General features: G+C 53.5%; 5 protein-coding genes across 5 annotated transcripts; 2 read left to right on the top strand and 3 right to left on the bottom strand.

Moving 5' to 3' along the window:
- Positions 1–36: 36 nt before the first annotated feature.
- Positions 37–1,089, bottom strand: artA (14-3-3 adaptor artA; the record flags this gene model as incomplete). Its single annotated transcript, XM_041683977.1, has 5 exons — positions 37–138; positions 191–261; positions 317–558; positions 638–944; positions 1,029–1,089. The coding sequence occupies 5 exons, from the start codon at positions 1,087–1,089 to the stop codon at positions 37–39; spliced, it is 783 nt and encodes a 260-aa protein (XP_041538208.1).
- Positions 1,090–4,151: 3,062 nt separating this feature from the next.
- AKAW2_11487A (uncharacterized protein) lies at positions 4,152–4,742 on the top strand (the record flags this gene model as incomplete). Its single annotated transcript, XM_041683976.1, has 4 exons — positions 4,152–4,285; positions 4,401–4,466; positions 4,556–4,621; positions 4,703–4,742. 4 exons carry the CDS (start codon positions 4,152–4,154, stop codon positions 4,740–4,742), a joined length of 306 nt encoding a protein of 101 aa, XP_041538207.1.
- Positions 4,743–5,326: 584 nt separating this feature from the next.
- Positions 5,327–7,554, bottom strand: NSP1 (putative nucleoporin Nsp1; the record flags this gene model as incomplete). The annotated part of the gene is made up of 3 exons (XM_041683975.1): positions 5,327–5,533; positions 5,613–5,736; positions 5,801–7,554. The coding sequence occupies 3 exons, from the start codon at positions 7,552–7,554 to the stop codon at positions 5,327–5,329; spliced, it is 2,085 nt and encodes a 694-aa protein (XP_041538206.1).
- Positions 7,555–8,115: 561 nt separating this feature from the next.
- Positions 8,116–9,924, top strand: AKAW2_11485A (uncharacterized protein; the record flags this gene model as incomplete). The annotated part of the gene is made up of 4 exons (XM_041683974.1): positions 8,116–8,206; positions 8,267–8,854; positions 8,914–9,143; positions 9,202–9,924. 4 exons carry the CDS (start codon positions 8,116–8,118, stop codon positions 9,922–9,924), a joined length of 1,632 nt encoding a protein of 543 aa, XP_041538205.1.
- A 1,014-nt stretch (positions 9,925–10,938) lies between these two features.
- On the bottom strand, positions 10,939–14,619 carry AKAW2_11484S (MIZ zinc finger domain protein; the record flags this gene model as incomplete). Its single annotated transcript, XM_041683973.1, has 1 exon — positions 10,939–14,619. One exon carries the CDS (start codon positions 14,617–14,619, stop codon positions 10,939–10,941), a length of 3,681 nt encoding a protein of 1,226 aa, XP_041538204.1.
- Positions 14,620–15,280: the final 661 nt, after the last annotated feature.

Below are 15,280 nucleotides of genomic sequence, written 5' to 3'. Positions count from 1 at the left end.
GTCCGGACGCGAGTCCTTTTGTCATCTTTAATGAATTTACTCGGCGGGCTTCTCGCCCTCAGCGGGGGCCTCATCCTTCTTCTCGGCGGGGGCGCTCGCCTCGGCGGCGGGCTCGGCCTCGGACGAGGTCCACAGAGTCTACCGAGTGTTAGCATGATCCAAAAACACGAATGCGACCGCATCAACTTACCAGGTTGTCTCTGAGGAGCTGCATGATCAGGGTGGAGTCCTTGTAGCTCTCCTCGCTCAGGGTGTCGAGCTCTGCAATGTCTGTTAGCCTCCGGTTCGACGATCAAGCAGTAGCGTCCACACGTACCAGCAATGGCATCGTCGAAAGCGAGCTTGGCCAGGTGGCAAGCCTGGTCGGGAGAGTTGAGGATCTCGTAGTAGAAGACGGAGAAGTTCAGGGCGAGACCGAGACGGATGGGGTGGGTGGGAGCAAGGTCGGTCTGGGCAACCTCAGTGGCGGCCTTGTAGGCCTCGAGGGAAGCATCGGCGGCGCCCTTGCGGCGGTCGCCAACGGCGAACTCGGCAAGGTAACGGTGGTAGTCACCCTTCCTAATAGACGAAAAGAAACACGTCAGTCATGGATTGCGATCGCATCGAGAGTGGGGAACAGCGTGGGTTCGCAACGCACATCTTGTGGTAGAAGACCTTGGACTCGCCGCTCTGGGCAGAGGGGATCAGGTGCTTGTCGAGAACCTCGAGGATATCATCGCAGATCTTGGCCAGCTCAGCCTCGATCTTCTGACGGTACTCCTTGATGAGGGAGACCTGGGACTCGTTGCCCTTGGACTCTTCTTTTTGTTCGATGGAGGTGACGATTCTCCAGGACGCACGACGGGCACCGATGACGTTCTTGTAGGCGACAGACAGGAGATTCCGCTCCTCGACGGTGAGCTCTACATCAGCGGAGGCAACGACCTTCATGTTCTCAACCATCTCTGTGGAACAGGGGCGGCCATGTTAGTATGAGACGAGACTCGTAGCCGCAAAGTGGGCGGTCGGAAAGAGGAAGAATGACGCACCTTCGTAGCGCTCAGCCTGCTCGGCGAGCTTGGCGAGGTAGACAGCATCTTCGTGACCCATTGTGAAAGATTATCTGAATGATAGAAGAGATGTTAGTGGGCGAGATTGCGAATAAATAGATTTCCGGATATAGAGTGCGGGCGACTGGGAAGGAAGCGCCACAGTAGACGAGAATCGATAGTGCAGAGAAGCGAGGGGCAGGCGGCAGTCACAGGGCAAAAGTGAGGCTGTGAAGTCAAGTGGTGCAAGGAACACGGAAGCGATAACGCCTCCCCTCCTTTCCCTGGTTTGCCGGGAAATCCCCGTCATACGTATCAGGTCTCCCAGCATCATGAGGGCCGTTGAAGGAAGAAGAAAAACAAGTCGAATTTCCCAGCCATCACGACCCCTAATCATTACGCACGCCCCAAGAGCAGGATGCATTGCGACGATCGGGGGAGGCTTGGTAACAGCGGGTGGTGATTCAGCCGGATCCTTCCACTCAGCTAGCCGTGGACTGCCTGCCTGTGTTGCGTTCCCAGAGCGCAGTCTAGACGGGCGGTTATGGAGGGGAGGGAAAGAAAGGGAACGAGGAGGATCCCTCCTCACACCCTCTCAACCTCTCCAGCCAGATTCGGCCATTCAGCGCGCGTACCCATGTCCGGGATAAAGTCCTGAACATGCAGAGCCTCCAGCCGCCAACACCCCGCCATTTGCGATCGGGATCGCGGCCAGAAAAGGAGGGGAAAGCGGCGGATGACGATGATGGAGGGGGGAATGGGCATTGGGATTGTCTGGTACGCGGAAGAGAGGGGGAAAGGACACGGCAGGGAAAACGAGAAGAAAGGCTTACCTGAGATGAAGCAACAGATAGTAAAAGATGTATTCTATAGTCTGACAAGGAAGGAAAGAGAGAGAGGTTAGAAGGGAATTGAAGGAAAGTAGAGTTGAATGGAGGAATAAAATTGGGGGAGGAAGATTTGGGCTGGTCGAGTCCTGGTCTTTTTGTTTTCCTTTTTTAATTTAAGGAATGGGGGGGTGGGAGTATGACTTAAGCAGGGGGAGGGGGGGGAGTAGTGGGAGTGTGGATGTGGATGTGGATGGAAAGGGAAAAGGGTAAAGTACGGACCAAGAGGAGAGAGAAAAGGACGAGAGTTGAGTTAAGTCAGAATGACCGAGGAGAGAGTGTGAGTGGCAGTAAAGTAGTAGGAGAAAGAGAGAGAGGTCGGAGAGAGAAAGTTGCAGGATTGGCAGCAGCAGTAGTAGTTAGGGAAGTTAGTTAGGCGGGAAAGAGGGGAAGAAAGAGAGAGAGAGGGAGAAGGAGGAGAAGGAAGAGGAAGGGAAGGGAGAGGGGAGAGGCAGAGGAAGAGGGAAAATGGGAATTGAATTGGCCTGCCGGAAGGGGGTGGGAGACTCGGCCAGAAAGGAGACAGACTGACAGCCAGAGTTGGCGGTCACTACTTACTGGCCAGGAATCCTCATGGCAAGCAGCATCATCATCTCTCTCCAATTCAGTCCTCCCTACACTAATCATCATACTATGAATGCTTCCGGGCTGTGCCTCCCCATACTTTCTCTCACTACTCACTACTACTTCCCCCTAAAGTCAAGTTAACCCAAATGGCCAGCCCATGATGGAGTCGGTCTTACACACACTCACTCACTCACTCACCAATCTTTTCCCCGATCCCGGCCCCGACTTACTACTTATTCTACTACTGAACGATTATTGCTACTAATAATACCAAGAAATCAATCACAGGAATTATTGACCCTCTCCAGTGGGTTTCCTCCTCCTTGTGACGGGGGTGGAGGCACTGGAGGGAGACAGACAGACAACCTTTCACGGGGTAGAGACGCAGAGAATCCGAAAGAATCCCGGCGGTCATTCTTCTGGCCTGCCTTGTCTGTTGAGCGACGTACACTGACGCTGCCTATCCCAGAAACTTGCACATCATGGCTGTCTTCTATGATGCCACCCCGTCCATCCAATGGGCATACCTTGAAGACGTACTGTAGACAGCAATAGAAGATCCTCGTTACAGACAATGCTATCAGTGATAGACCGTCAACTAACTCCATCCATTCATCCATCTCTCTATCCAACCCCAAGAATGAGATTGGTCTCCTGAGGGTCCCAAGTCTTGACGCCCATCTCTTCTTCTCATCTCTCCTCATCCTGTCGGGTCTGGCTTTGTGTGGTTCGGTGGGCCCTCCCAGCGTCATCCCTATTTCACCTCCGCCAATCGTCCCGCCCACCACTGAGATCCCAGACCGTCGCCGAACCAGATGGATTGGCAGCGGATCATTATTGGAAGGGGGAAAAGAGGGTCAATCAAAGACGATAAGTTGCTAACCGTCGGATGGCGCTTGGGACCAGTCTATCTGTCTACTTAGTTATATTATCTATCTAGTTCGAGGAGTTTAAATTAGTGATTATTGATTGATGAATTGATTGAAATGGGTCAAGGGATTGCTTCTGGAACTTCGGGGAATATTACTGTGTAATGATGGCGCTGAACTATTCATTAGGAGGCGATCCTATAATCCGCATATCATCGTCATTCAGGGATTCGCGTTTTAGAGGAATGCTCCCTTTGCCTGGCATTCTCAGTAGATAAATGAAGAGGCAACTCTCAATGCAACTGAATACACAACTTTGATTTAGAAACAGAGTAAAAGAGTAATGGAAAGGATCAATGATAATGTGGTTAACTTAGTTCCCATCTCAACATCCCAACACCGCCCCCATAATACGTAGTAATAATAATAATCCTACCAAATTAGGCTACCATCCCATTCCCCCATCCGTCACTTGACACTCACCTGACCAGACCACCCGCTGACTCACCTCACCACATCACATGATCCCTCCATGATCCCACCCGGCAACCAACAACGACGTCATCCGTTCCGGTCTCGACACCTTAGGTAATCTTAGCCTGCCAACCCGGTTGCATTAAACAACTTACTCTTAAGTACCTGACAGTCTTACTACCACACACACTCTCTCTCCTCTTTCATTGAACCTTCCATCCATCCATCCAACGAATCTGACAACCACCTGACCTTTTCATCCATAACTTACCTACCTTATCTTCCATCCCATCCATCACCGCAAAAGCAAATCCATAACCATAACCATGCTCCGCCAATCCATCTCCAAGTCCTCTACCCGCCTCCTCACCACCACCACTACTCGTTCCTTCTCTGCTCTCGCTCCCAGAATGGGTGCTGGCGATACTGGTGCTCCCCGGCCGGGCGGTTCTCAGCATGCGTACGTTAATACTACCCTTGACATAGTGTCATCAATACCTACTCTCCTATGCACTAGAAACATATGACATCATCTTCATCACCAGTACCTAACACTCACTAACTGATTGAAACAGTGACTCCTTCGTCAAGCGCGAAGCCGCCCAGGAGAACTTGTATGTTCACGAGAAGGAGATGGAGAAGTGCGTATATACCTGACCCACCCGCCCCCCACCTCATACTACTATATTATTCCAGGGAAAAGAAAAGCTAATGATCGTGTGATGTATAGGCTCCGTGCCCTGAAGGCCAAGCTCAACGAGCAGCGCAAGCACCTTGATGAGCTGGATAAGCACATGTACGTTCGCTGTCTCTTTCTACCATACGGTCATGGTCATGTACCTGGGTGTATAGCTAGCTAACCAATTATATTTTATAGTGACGAGTTCACCAAGAACCAGGGCGGCGAGCAGAACTAAGATAACTAATATCTTTTCCTCTTTCTCTTCTTTGTGTTTCCTATCATATGGATGATGTGATGATTTGCTACCATACCTACATACCTACCTACCTACTCATACCTGTCTACTCTACTTTACTCTACTATCATCGGAATACCGAGCGAATTCGAATCGATCAACCAGACAGATCAACTATCAGCGTGGATACATAACCTTTTGTCTCATTTGATATGATATCACATGACATGACATGACATGTGTCTACCTACCTACCTACATACGCAAAACATGTAATCTCTCCTCTCTACATTGTACAAGACAATACATAGCATAGCTGGAATATCCTACAACCTCACACAAACACACATTGATGGGCGATTATCATTATTCCCATTCCATTTCATTTCATTTCATTGTATTGATTGCATTGCATTGCATGACTCCACCAGCAGCAGGACAGCAGCAACAACAACAGCATAGAACAACAACAACAACAATAGTAGAAAAAGAATAAGACGTAGAATAGAAACTAACAACCAATCCTAGTAAAAAGAAAAGCCATCCCGTACCCGTTTGTTTACCAGAAACCCAATCCACACCTTCTACCGACGTCCCATGTAAGAGCGATAGAAATCATCCGCCGCACTACCGCCCATAGTAGAGCTACCCAGACCATATCCGAACCGCGAAGAGAGAGACTGGCCGGCCTTCTGTGCGGCGTCGACCTTGGCCTGAAGCTCGCTGGTGCCTTGGTCGATAACTTGCAGTTGCGCGAGGTGGGAGTTGAGGATGCGGACGATTTGCGAGATCTATATTTCCATCATCCATGTATTAGCACAAGTCCTTAAGGATTGAAGGATTTAGAAGAGAAGGGGATAGGATACGTACCGGCTCGTCAGCCTTGTTCGTCTTGCTGAGAGTCGAGGACGCGCCGTTGACTTCTTCAATCATGCTGGTCAGATCCTTGCCCATTTCATCCAGGCGCTCGGAGAGCTTCTCGGCCATTTTGTATCTGTTTTAATCATGCTGTTAGCACCATAGCGAAGGTTTAATTGAAATGGTTATTGAAAACGTACGTCCGTTCACGCTCCTGGTCAGGTCCCTGGAGAGTCTCGCCCGGTCCAACTTGCTTCGAAATCATTTCGTCCACTTCACGCTCGTACCGGTCGAGCCAGGAGCTGAGCTCTTCCTGCTGGCCCTCGACGGACGCCAGCTGGCGCTCAACTTCCTGGGTCGCGCGCTCGGCGTCAACCGTGCTGCCGTACAACTTCTGCACCTTGGTGCCGTTCTCAACCAGCATCCGATCCCATTCTGCCACCTTCTCTGCTTGCTCGCGGAAGTCCTTCTGGTACTTGGTCAGATCTGTCGCCCACCGGGTGATGATCTCGTCCATGGTCTTGTTCTTCAGGCGGGACTGCGCAGGGGGGGTAGGGCCAGCGGTGGAGGCACCAAGGCCAATTCCGCCTGCGGCGGTGGTTGTGCCGGTTGCGCCTGCTGTGCCGGTGGTCGCCGAAGAAGTGGCGCCCGAGGTAGCGGTCAGGGTGGGCTTGTCGCTGGCCGTCGTGGCAGAGGTGGTGGCTCCGGCAGCAGTGCTGGCTGGCTGTGTGGACGGGGTGGTCTCCGCGGGCTTACCGAACAGGCCGCCGGTGGCTGCCGCAGGTTGTGTCGCGGGAGCTGCGGTAGCTGTAGTGGCCGGTGCGGTTGTTGCTGTGGACTTAGCGCCACCGAGAGCACCGCCAAACAAGCCTCCAGAGGGAGCGGGTGTGGATGATGGAGTCGCGGACGAGGACGCTCCACCTAGGGCTGGGAAGAGAGAGGAAGTCTGTGGCGCAGCGGACGAGGCAGCTGGAGTCGTAGAGGTTTGAGGGGTTGAGGACGGAGTTCCCAGAGAGGGGAAGACTGGCTTGGCGGCATCAGCTCCAGATGACGGGGCCTTGAAGAGAGAAGATGTCTGCGCACCAGCTCCTCCTCCTGCGGCGGGCGTCGTCGTCGTTGATGGCGCCCCCGGTGCCTTTCCAAAGAGGGTGTTTGGAGTGCTGTCATTGGTACCTGTTGCTGGTTTGGCGTTTCCGAAGAGGCTGTTTCCCGTCGAAGGCGCCGGATTTGTGCCAAAGAGAGGCTTCTGCGCTGTGTTCGCCCCACCGAAAAGACCCCCAGATGATGGCTGTTGCGTAGTGTTGGAGGTAGAAGTTGTGGTGTTTGTGTTGGCGTTTCCGAACAGCGACGGTGTAGTGGTAGCAGGGGCTGTAGCGGTAGTAGACGACGGGGCAGCCGATGAGGTGGTGGAGGTAGTCGAGGTCGCGTTTCCGAAGAGACCGCCAGGCTTTTGTGCTGCCTGTCCAAAGAGTGTCTGCGTCTGGCCAGTCGCGCCCTGCGGGGGAGGACCAGCGGGCGTTGTGGACGAGGCATTGCCGAACAAAGAACCTCCTGTTTGACCGGGCGTAGAAGTAGCGTTGCCAAAGAGACCCCCTGCAGGCTTTGCGGCATTGCCAAAGAGCCCACTCGTAGCTGTCTGCCCCGAGCTACCAGCTTCGGTCGACTTGTTGGGAGTCTGTGATGCGTTGCCGAACAACGGTGTCTGACCGGTGGCTCCCGGCTTGCTCTGAGCTCCAAAACTGAAAGGCGACGAAGTACCAGTGCCTGTTCCAGTTCCACTGCCAGCTGCGCCTCCGAACAAAGAAGGCGAAGAAGTGCCGCTCGTCGGAGCTCCTACATTTCCAAAGAGTGTACCCGAGCCAGCGCTTGAGCCAGTGTTCGTAGCACCAGATCCAAAAAGACCCCCCTTGTTCGCGCCGCCAGGGGCCGAGTCGAAAGAAAAGAGGTTGGACATGGTGTTGGGTGGATAACAACGGGGATTAACAGGGCTGCCCTGGAGGTGGGAAAAAAAGACAAAACAGTCAGTCGGGGACGGGATTCGAGATGAGCTGAAGGTGAAAGCGAACCAACACTTACTGCGCCCGGAGATAAGATGCCCTATGGAGACAGAAAAGTCAATTCGGGCTGAGCGTAAAGGTCGCGCCGTGCTCGTCCAAACACAGGCAAAGCAATCGACAGTGGATGTATTGAACTATGAATTGGAGGTCGATTGAACTTCTTTGCTGGGCCGCGCTTGTCGCGGCTGGCGGCTATCTTTATGCCTGAGGCATTAAAACATAACACTTATGACAGACTACCTGCTGCCTTGGTGCCTTATTGCCTCGGATGATGTCGCCTGAGCCTCTGGGTGCCTCAGGCCACGTTCGAGACTCACCTCGAACCCGACGATCAGAAGGACAGCATCGTCCCCCCGTTTCATATCCATTCTCCCCTGGCTTTTCGGGCTCAGACTCTTACACGAGCCTCTGTGTCCTTGTCTGCATGATATACAATTCTCCAATATTGATTGCTCCTGATGTCCGAACGGATTTCCCGTCCGTCCAGTCCATACTTGGAGCCCCCGAGGAAGAGCGTGGAGTTGGAAGACCCGGGGGCTCAGGATTCTAGTAAGCAGCATGGTCTAGCACTGGGAATCCAATGGCTCGGAATTAACATCTCATCTACAGCTACGAACAGTGACGACGAACATTTTTCAGACGCCAGCGAGGGGCACCAACGCCCTGAATCCCACCCGCCGTCCGGCCGCGCTTCCCCTATCCCCTTAACCCGTGTGGAGAAGGTCGACGAGGAACCATCGCATGGGGAGGTGCCTGGAACCGCTGCCTATGAAATCAGGGACCAGGATGCCGTTCCAGACCAGATTGAAGTTATCCCGGAGGGTTCACGCAGCAGAAGCGCTTCAGCGAGCGGCGAACGGCCTGTAACTCCGACATCAATTCCGCGGACAGTGGTTGAGAAAGTCGACTTAGACCAACCCAGTCATGGCGATATTCCCGGCACCCCAGCGTATGAGAAAAGAAAAGCAGATGCAGTGCCCGATGTGGTGAAGAAGGCGTCGGATTCAGATTCAGATGAACCGTCCCCTTTACCAGGGTCCTTCGAGGCCAGTGCGGCCGACACCCCTGTTCCGGAGACGCTGCTCTCCCGCGTGGAATCCAACGAGGACGATGTCGAAGAAGAAGGTCCTGTTGCTCACCAGCCAAAGCCGATTGATCCGGAGCCAGACCACACCGAGACCATCCCCGATGCACCAGGTAAGCCGGATTTCGGTTAAATTACGACATGAAGTTTCAGGGACGATTGACCAATTCAGATTCGCCTGCAAGCCATCGAAGTCACACCCGCCGAGAATCGTCAGTAAACGACGCCGCAGCCGTTGACACAACCGGTGCGGATGAGTTTGACGATTTCGCCGAGGAGCAGGAAGACGACGACTTTGGAGACTTTGACGACTTCGACGATGGCTTCCAAGAGCCCATGGAGGCTGTCGAGGACGAACCAGCAGAGATACAACCCTCGCAGCCTCCCACACCTCCTTCAGTCGTGCGCGCGCCCTCCAGTATAAACATTTAAGGCAAGAAATGCTAAACTTTGTTTCCAGCCCCCGCTCCTCGACCTTGACGCCATTCCCTCCCTTGCAGACTTTCACACCACCCTCTCCGATCCCCTCGACCGCCTCTTCCCCAGCACCAAAGACACCGTCAGCCTGCAGCCCCTCGACCCGATCCCCAACCCTACCGCCATCTTCAGCACTGAACGCTCCCTCTCCCTCTGGTCTCAGCTAGTGGCCCCTCCCCCACTTCAGCCCCAAAACTGGGTGAAATCCCGCATCCGGCGACTCTTCCTTGTCTCACTTGGCGTGCCCGTCGACCTCGATGAGATTCTCCCAGCCTCCAAGCAAAAGAAACTCATCCTCCCCTCCGTCAACCTCGACGACACACGTCGCTCATCCACCCCACCAACCGCACACTCCCGCTCCCAAAGCCTAGCAGCCAAGCGCGACAGCACACAAAGTGGCCCCGGCAGCCCAGGCCCCAACCAACAATCCAGAACCCGTACCTCTCGCCGACGAGAACCCTCCCCGCCACCTGAACTGGATCTCCCGGCCGTACACCGCCTGTGCGCAACGACCGATGCAGCTCTGGACGGCCTAACGGACGGAGAACTCCGCGGTCATGTGCAGGAACTCGAGTCGGCAACGTTACGTGCAAGCTCGGTACTAGAGTACTGGTTGAAACGCTTGGACGGACTCGTCAGTGAAAAGGAGGCGTTTGAAGGCGTGATAGAGAATTTGGTTAGTCATGCTAGACGAGTTCGGAAGTGAGGTTTTGTCCTCGTCTGCGACTGTGATGATTGTGCGATGTGATGCGATGTGATGTGATGTCTTGTGATGAGATGTTGATAGATCGATTATAAATATGACTATTAATTTAATGATTATACATATGTTTACATTCAGGCATCTATTTCTTAAATGTACCGCAGTATCAAAGTATGGACTGCATCCTCATGTGTTATATATATATATTTCTGCTGTCACTGTGGTGCTAGTATGTCTGGTCCAGTCGCTTTGCAGACACAACCATGAGTACTACTACTTAGTGTTATATATATATATATATATATATTACTGCACTGCAGAATGTCACACTATAAGTACTATGCAGTTGTAAACCAGAATGGAACATGAGGCGAGGCGAGCTCATGACCTTCCTATACCACCATAGGAGTAGGATAATTGTCGTTATAGCATACACTTACTATCAGTAGTACTAGAAGAATTTTGATGGAACGGTACGTAAGAAACAGCTCTAGGCAGCTTCTTATGTGAGATCTGCAATACTTGTTACTGTTCAAGAATTCGAAAATTAAAATCATCGACAACCAGCATCGGTTTCCGAATTGCTTTTGAAAAAGGTAGTATGCACAAGAAGAAGGGGAAAACTAGAAACAACAAGACACCGGGTCCCCGCCTCTAGGTACAAACAAACGCCCTAGATCAAACCTCCCATGGCAAGACAACTTGTTGAAAGAAATCAGAAAAGTCAAGCAAAGAGGTTTTTGAAGACGAAGACCCCGTCAACTATCTAGGTACAAATCGTGCAAAAGAAAAAAAAATTGGGTATCTCATACAGGACTCAACGCTAGGAAGTAGCGTCGTGGAGAAATGAAACTCAACAGCAGTTGGCTAGGAGAATGGCAAAGAACCATGAGAAGAAAATAGAAAGAAAAGAAAGTAGGAAGAAAGGAATGAGGCTGGTATCAATTTGGCACGTAGAAAAGGGCAATTTTGTTTTCCGCCATAGAATCACATAGAAGACAAGCATACAGGCGCACGCTAATCCAATGCGATCACCTTTGGTTCGGAAAATCGGATGAGAGTGTCGGATGTTGTGCGCTCGCATTTGGGCCTTTGCGACGCGGGAGACATAGACGCCGCTGCATCACTGGATTTACGCTTCGGGGGCACAGACGTTGGAGCGGCGGCACTCGCGGAGGACCGGTCTGTGGATGAACCAGTGTCTGACTTCACTGTCCATGATCCGTCCCTTTTGACGCGGATCGAGCGTGCATTCTCTAGCCGGTCCGTATGAGACAGTTCTTCGCGAATATTGAAGAGGAACCCATCGACCAAGAGCATCTGAGGCCGCGCGTCTTGTTTGCAGATAGGGCATTTCCAGTCTTCTCGTAGGGTACGTCGCCCTGACTTCAAAGCACGGGTGGTGATGTAGGTCTCATGATCGAAGCATTCTTGATGGGTGCACAAGCGACCGCGGACAGGTCGGTTGAAGACACGGGCAGTGAAGGGGTCGACGAGATCAATGACTAGGTCTTCACTCACAATGCTGACTTCATCATCGGGATTGGGTGTGAGTCGCTTTTGAATTTGCTGCAAAGATTCCGACGCAGGAAGGATCTGTGCCGCGTCCAAGGCCGACACCAGGTCCGAGATATTGAGAATCTCGACGGCCGCAGCATATAGATGATCCCTCATCTCGGCCGGGCTGCGAAGGAAGTGCATGGAGACCGTATTGGGACCCTCACGCAGTTGCTCCGTGATTTCGAGGGGTATATCCTTGCCATTGTGCTGCCGACGCCGGGCGAAAAGTTCCACCTCGTTGACGAAGATGTAAACCACGCTGGGCCAGCATGTCTCGGTAGTGCACCAAATGTGGTCGTCTATAGTTTTTGCTGGCGGGTTGATTCGAATACATCGCAGGCGGAAAATTCGCTGGCCGTTTGTCATGAAACGGGTCGCTTGCAGTTTACCACCGTGTTGGTCGATCTTCGCAAGTCGCTCAACGTCCGACTTGGTCAGATTGAACGTCCAGTCGAAGCGGCAATCCCACTGGCCCTGGCCCAGCGGAGTTGGGTTGGCGGCGAAGGAGTCAAAGTATTGATAGAGCGGGGTCTCTTGCGGGCCGGCAGGAGTGTGAGTGACAAGTCGATTGACAGGACCACGCAGATGGGCCTGATGCAGTCCGTCCCGCAGCGAATGAGGTCGTGGGTTTGACGGCGGAAGTGGACCTGGCGGAGGCAAAAGCGGAGTGACCATTGACGAAGGAGAGGGAAGAGGGGGCGCCTGATTCGGCATGCTTGCCTGCGGCATCAGCCTGTACTGCGTCGGGGTCTGGTTGTTCGCCTGCGCGGAGCGTGAGGGGCGGCCACGTCGTCGTTGTGTAGGGGCCGGAGCCGGAGCCGAAGCCGAAGCCGAGGCCGACGCTGGAGTAGGAGGCGAGGCGAGAGTAGGAGCGGGAGCAGGGGCATGCGAAAGAGGGGACAGACCAGGAGTAGCCGCTGTTGAGGGGACTACTCCTGCCGGAACGCTGGCGCCGGCGGAGTGTGGCGACGCTACTTGCGAGGGAAGTAACATTGTTTGTGGGGGAACTGGGCCTTGCGAACGAGTATTTACGGGGCTCGGGTGAATGGTTTGCGCTTGCGAAGGCACCACCTGTGGCGGATAACTCGTCGAAGGAGGATTATGGTGGTGATATAGTTGATGGTGGTGAGGCATCTGAACCATGCGAGGCGAATGCGGGTTGTATGTCTGCGAGGGATATGCCATTGGAGCAGGAACAGGTCCGTTCCCAGGCATCGGAACGTGAGAGCTCCTCCTTGGCTCATATCCGGGCACAGCTGATGTGGGATGCTGAGGGAGGTGAGGGGGTGCGCCTCGGGGGGACCCCACCGGTTGCGAGTGAATGTGAGGCTGATTTGCAGTGGCTGCCTGGGGAGTGGATGTGAGTTCTTTGTGATACATGGAGAGAATGATGTCTCTCTCCTTTTTGGCGCGTAATGCCGACACTGGCTTGGGAGAGTCTAAACGCTCATCTGTGTATTTGGCGTCTCGATTGAAGATGTCAAAAAGCTTATGCTCTCCGTTCTGCAGAGGAAGCCGACGATACAGTGCCAGGAAGATGTTGTACTGCGTGACATGTGATCGGATGTCGAAAGTCATTATGATCTCCTCGATTAATGGCGGCAGACCACGCCTGCGCGTAATCTGCTCAAAAGTGTCCCATCTTTGAGAGAGGAGGACCAAGGAATTCATGACCTGCGTTAAAGCATCCCGCCACCAGGGAAGGGCTAGCAGCTGTTGCATTGGTTCCGGGAAATTCACACAGAACAGCAGAAAGTCTCCGGAAAGTCGGCGGTTATCCACCAGAAGCTGCTTGACGACGGCAAATCCTCTCTCCTGCTCCGGACCGAAGCCTGGCAATGTGCGCAGTTCTGAGGGAGAGTAGGATGCCATGCAATACATCTGGTGCAGAGCCAGGTAGACGGGGTCATTGTCCAGGAGGGCGCTCTGCAGCAGGCGAACGCGCGGCGACTCAATGACCTCAGAGATTATCTTGTTGCGAGTCGCTTCAGCTGCAAAAGTTTCCAGCTTCTCCAGCCACTGTTTGCACAGCGTCCGGTCGATAGGCAACATAGGAACCGGTCGTATGACAGGCGGTTGCTGGAAATCCTGAGACAGGTGCGATGCTGGTATGCCTATCCAGGAGCCCGTTTGAGGACGCGCCGAAGGATCGCCAGGTCCGGGCAGTTGTGGTCGCGATTCGACATTGCCAGCTGTTTGCGAGTGATCTCTGGGCGTGACGGTGCCCCCTTGAACCGGGTCCGGCAGAATGACGGTATTGGCTACTGTTGCAGGTGTCGGCAGTCCTCCGGACAGTGGTTCCTGTGGCCGATTGATAGACATTGGCGGGGTATCTCCCGTCGGAGGGGAAGGCAGAGTTGCTAGGGAGGAACCAAGTCCAACCGGTCCAATCGTTCCTCCATGGCGATCAATGGCACTGACTGGGCTGGCATGCGAACGTGGAAGGGTGGGATCGGGGGACGGAAGCGCGTTGGGGTGGAAAGTCCGCGGGGGGATAGCAGTCACGGGGGTCGGCGTCGCTGAGTTTAATGGGGTCGAAGAGATGGCGGTGGTGATGCTGCGAAGCGGGGGTAGGATTGGAGCACCGCGATTAGGCTGAGCTTCCTTCTCATTCCTCCCGTCTGACCCCGAGATGGCCTGAAGAGGGTCAGGTTGAGCCATCGGACCGAGGGGAGGAAGAGGGGAAGGGTTCGCGGCGGGGGCGGAGGAAGTGATGGTGGAGGAAGAGGGCAAAGATGAGGCGGCGGTGGAGGTGAAGGTGGAGGTGGCCGTAGTAGTAGTGAGGCCGACGGGCGGCTCACGAGGAGGCGTTTCCCGCCGACGCGTCTGCCGTGGACTCCCAACTGGGCCCCCCGAAGCAGCCGATACTGCCGTAGAAGCCGTACCCTTTGTCGCAGCACTCGCAGTACTAGCAGCTGAATCGGTCGTAGACGCACTTGAAGGGGATGTCGAGGTGGTGGAAGAAAGGTGAGGAGATTGAGGAGCAGTGGCAGCAGTGGCAGCAGCAGCAGCTGCTGCTGCACCACCACCACGCATCCAGGATCGTTGCACGCCTCCTAGAAATAAATGGGCAGTTGAATTACTTGATTTGAAGCCAAGATTCGCGGGATCGCCGCGGCGATTACCGGGCGGAATCATCCTGGCATTTTCCGGGGAAGAGAGCAGGATGGAAAGGTAATTTGTGGGGTGGAGGACTGGTTGAGAGAGGAAAAGCTAAAAAGGAATGGAAATGTCCTGGCGCCGATAATGCAAAGGAAGCGTCTCGAAGAACCTCCTGCTCTTCTCCGAATAGGCGCGCCAGCCAGCATCGACTAGGAAGGGATTCCACTTGACTTGGAAAGAAGATGCCGCTGAGTCGGGGAGAATGCCTCGGGGAGAGAAAGTATGTGGATGTACAGTGGAGATATAGATATATACAAAGCAGTGAATACGATAAAATTCTACCGTACTTACTGCAATAACTGCATGAGATTTTAGTCGGGACAAAAGTACGGCGACGCGATCTACCCGTATACTTTGAGCTGGGTGGAGGGGTGAAGAAGGAGAGATTCCCACTTAATTTAAAGTAGTGATAGATGTACCTATGGCTATAGTGATGAGAAAGTATACAGATCAATGGGAAGCGATGGGAAGTAATCGCGACCCAAAGTACGGGGGGGGGAGGGGGCGAATGACAATTCAACAAGCAAGGTTATCCCAGTGCATGATTGATGATGCGATGATGGGAGATCCCGGAATCCAGCTTGGCTTACGGATGCAGGTATGAGCACGAATGAGCATGAATATGGACATGAATGAA

The sequence above is a fragment of the Aspergillus luchuensis genome, chromosome 1 (assembly GCF_016861625.1).
Source record: "Aspergillus luchuensis IFO 4308 DNA, chromosome 1, nearly complete sequence".
Lineage (NCBI taxonomy): Eukaryota > Fungi > Ascomycota > Eurotiomycetes > Eurotiales > Aspergillaceae > Aspergillus > Aspergillus luchuensis.
This window is presented reverse-complemented; position numbering and strand designations above follow the sequence as displayed.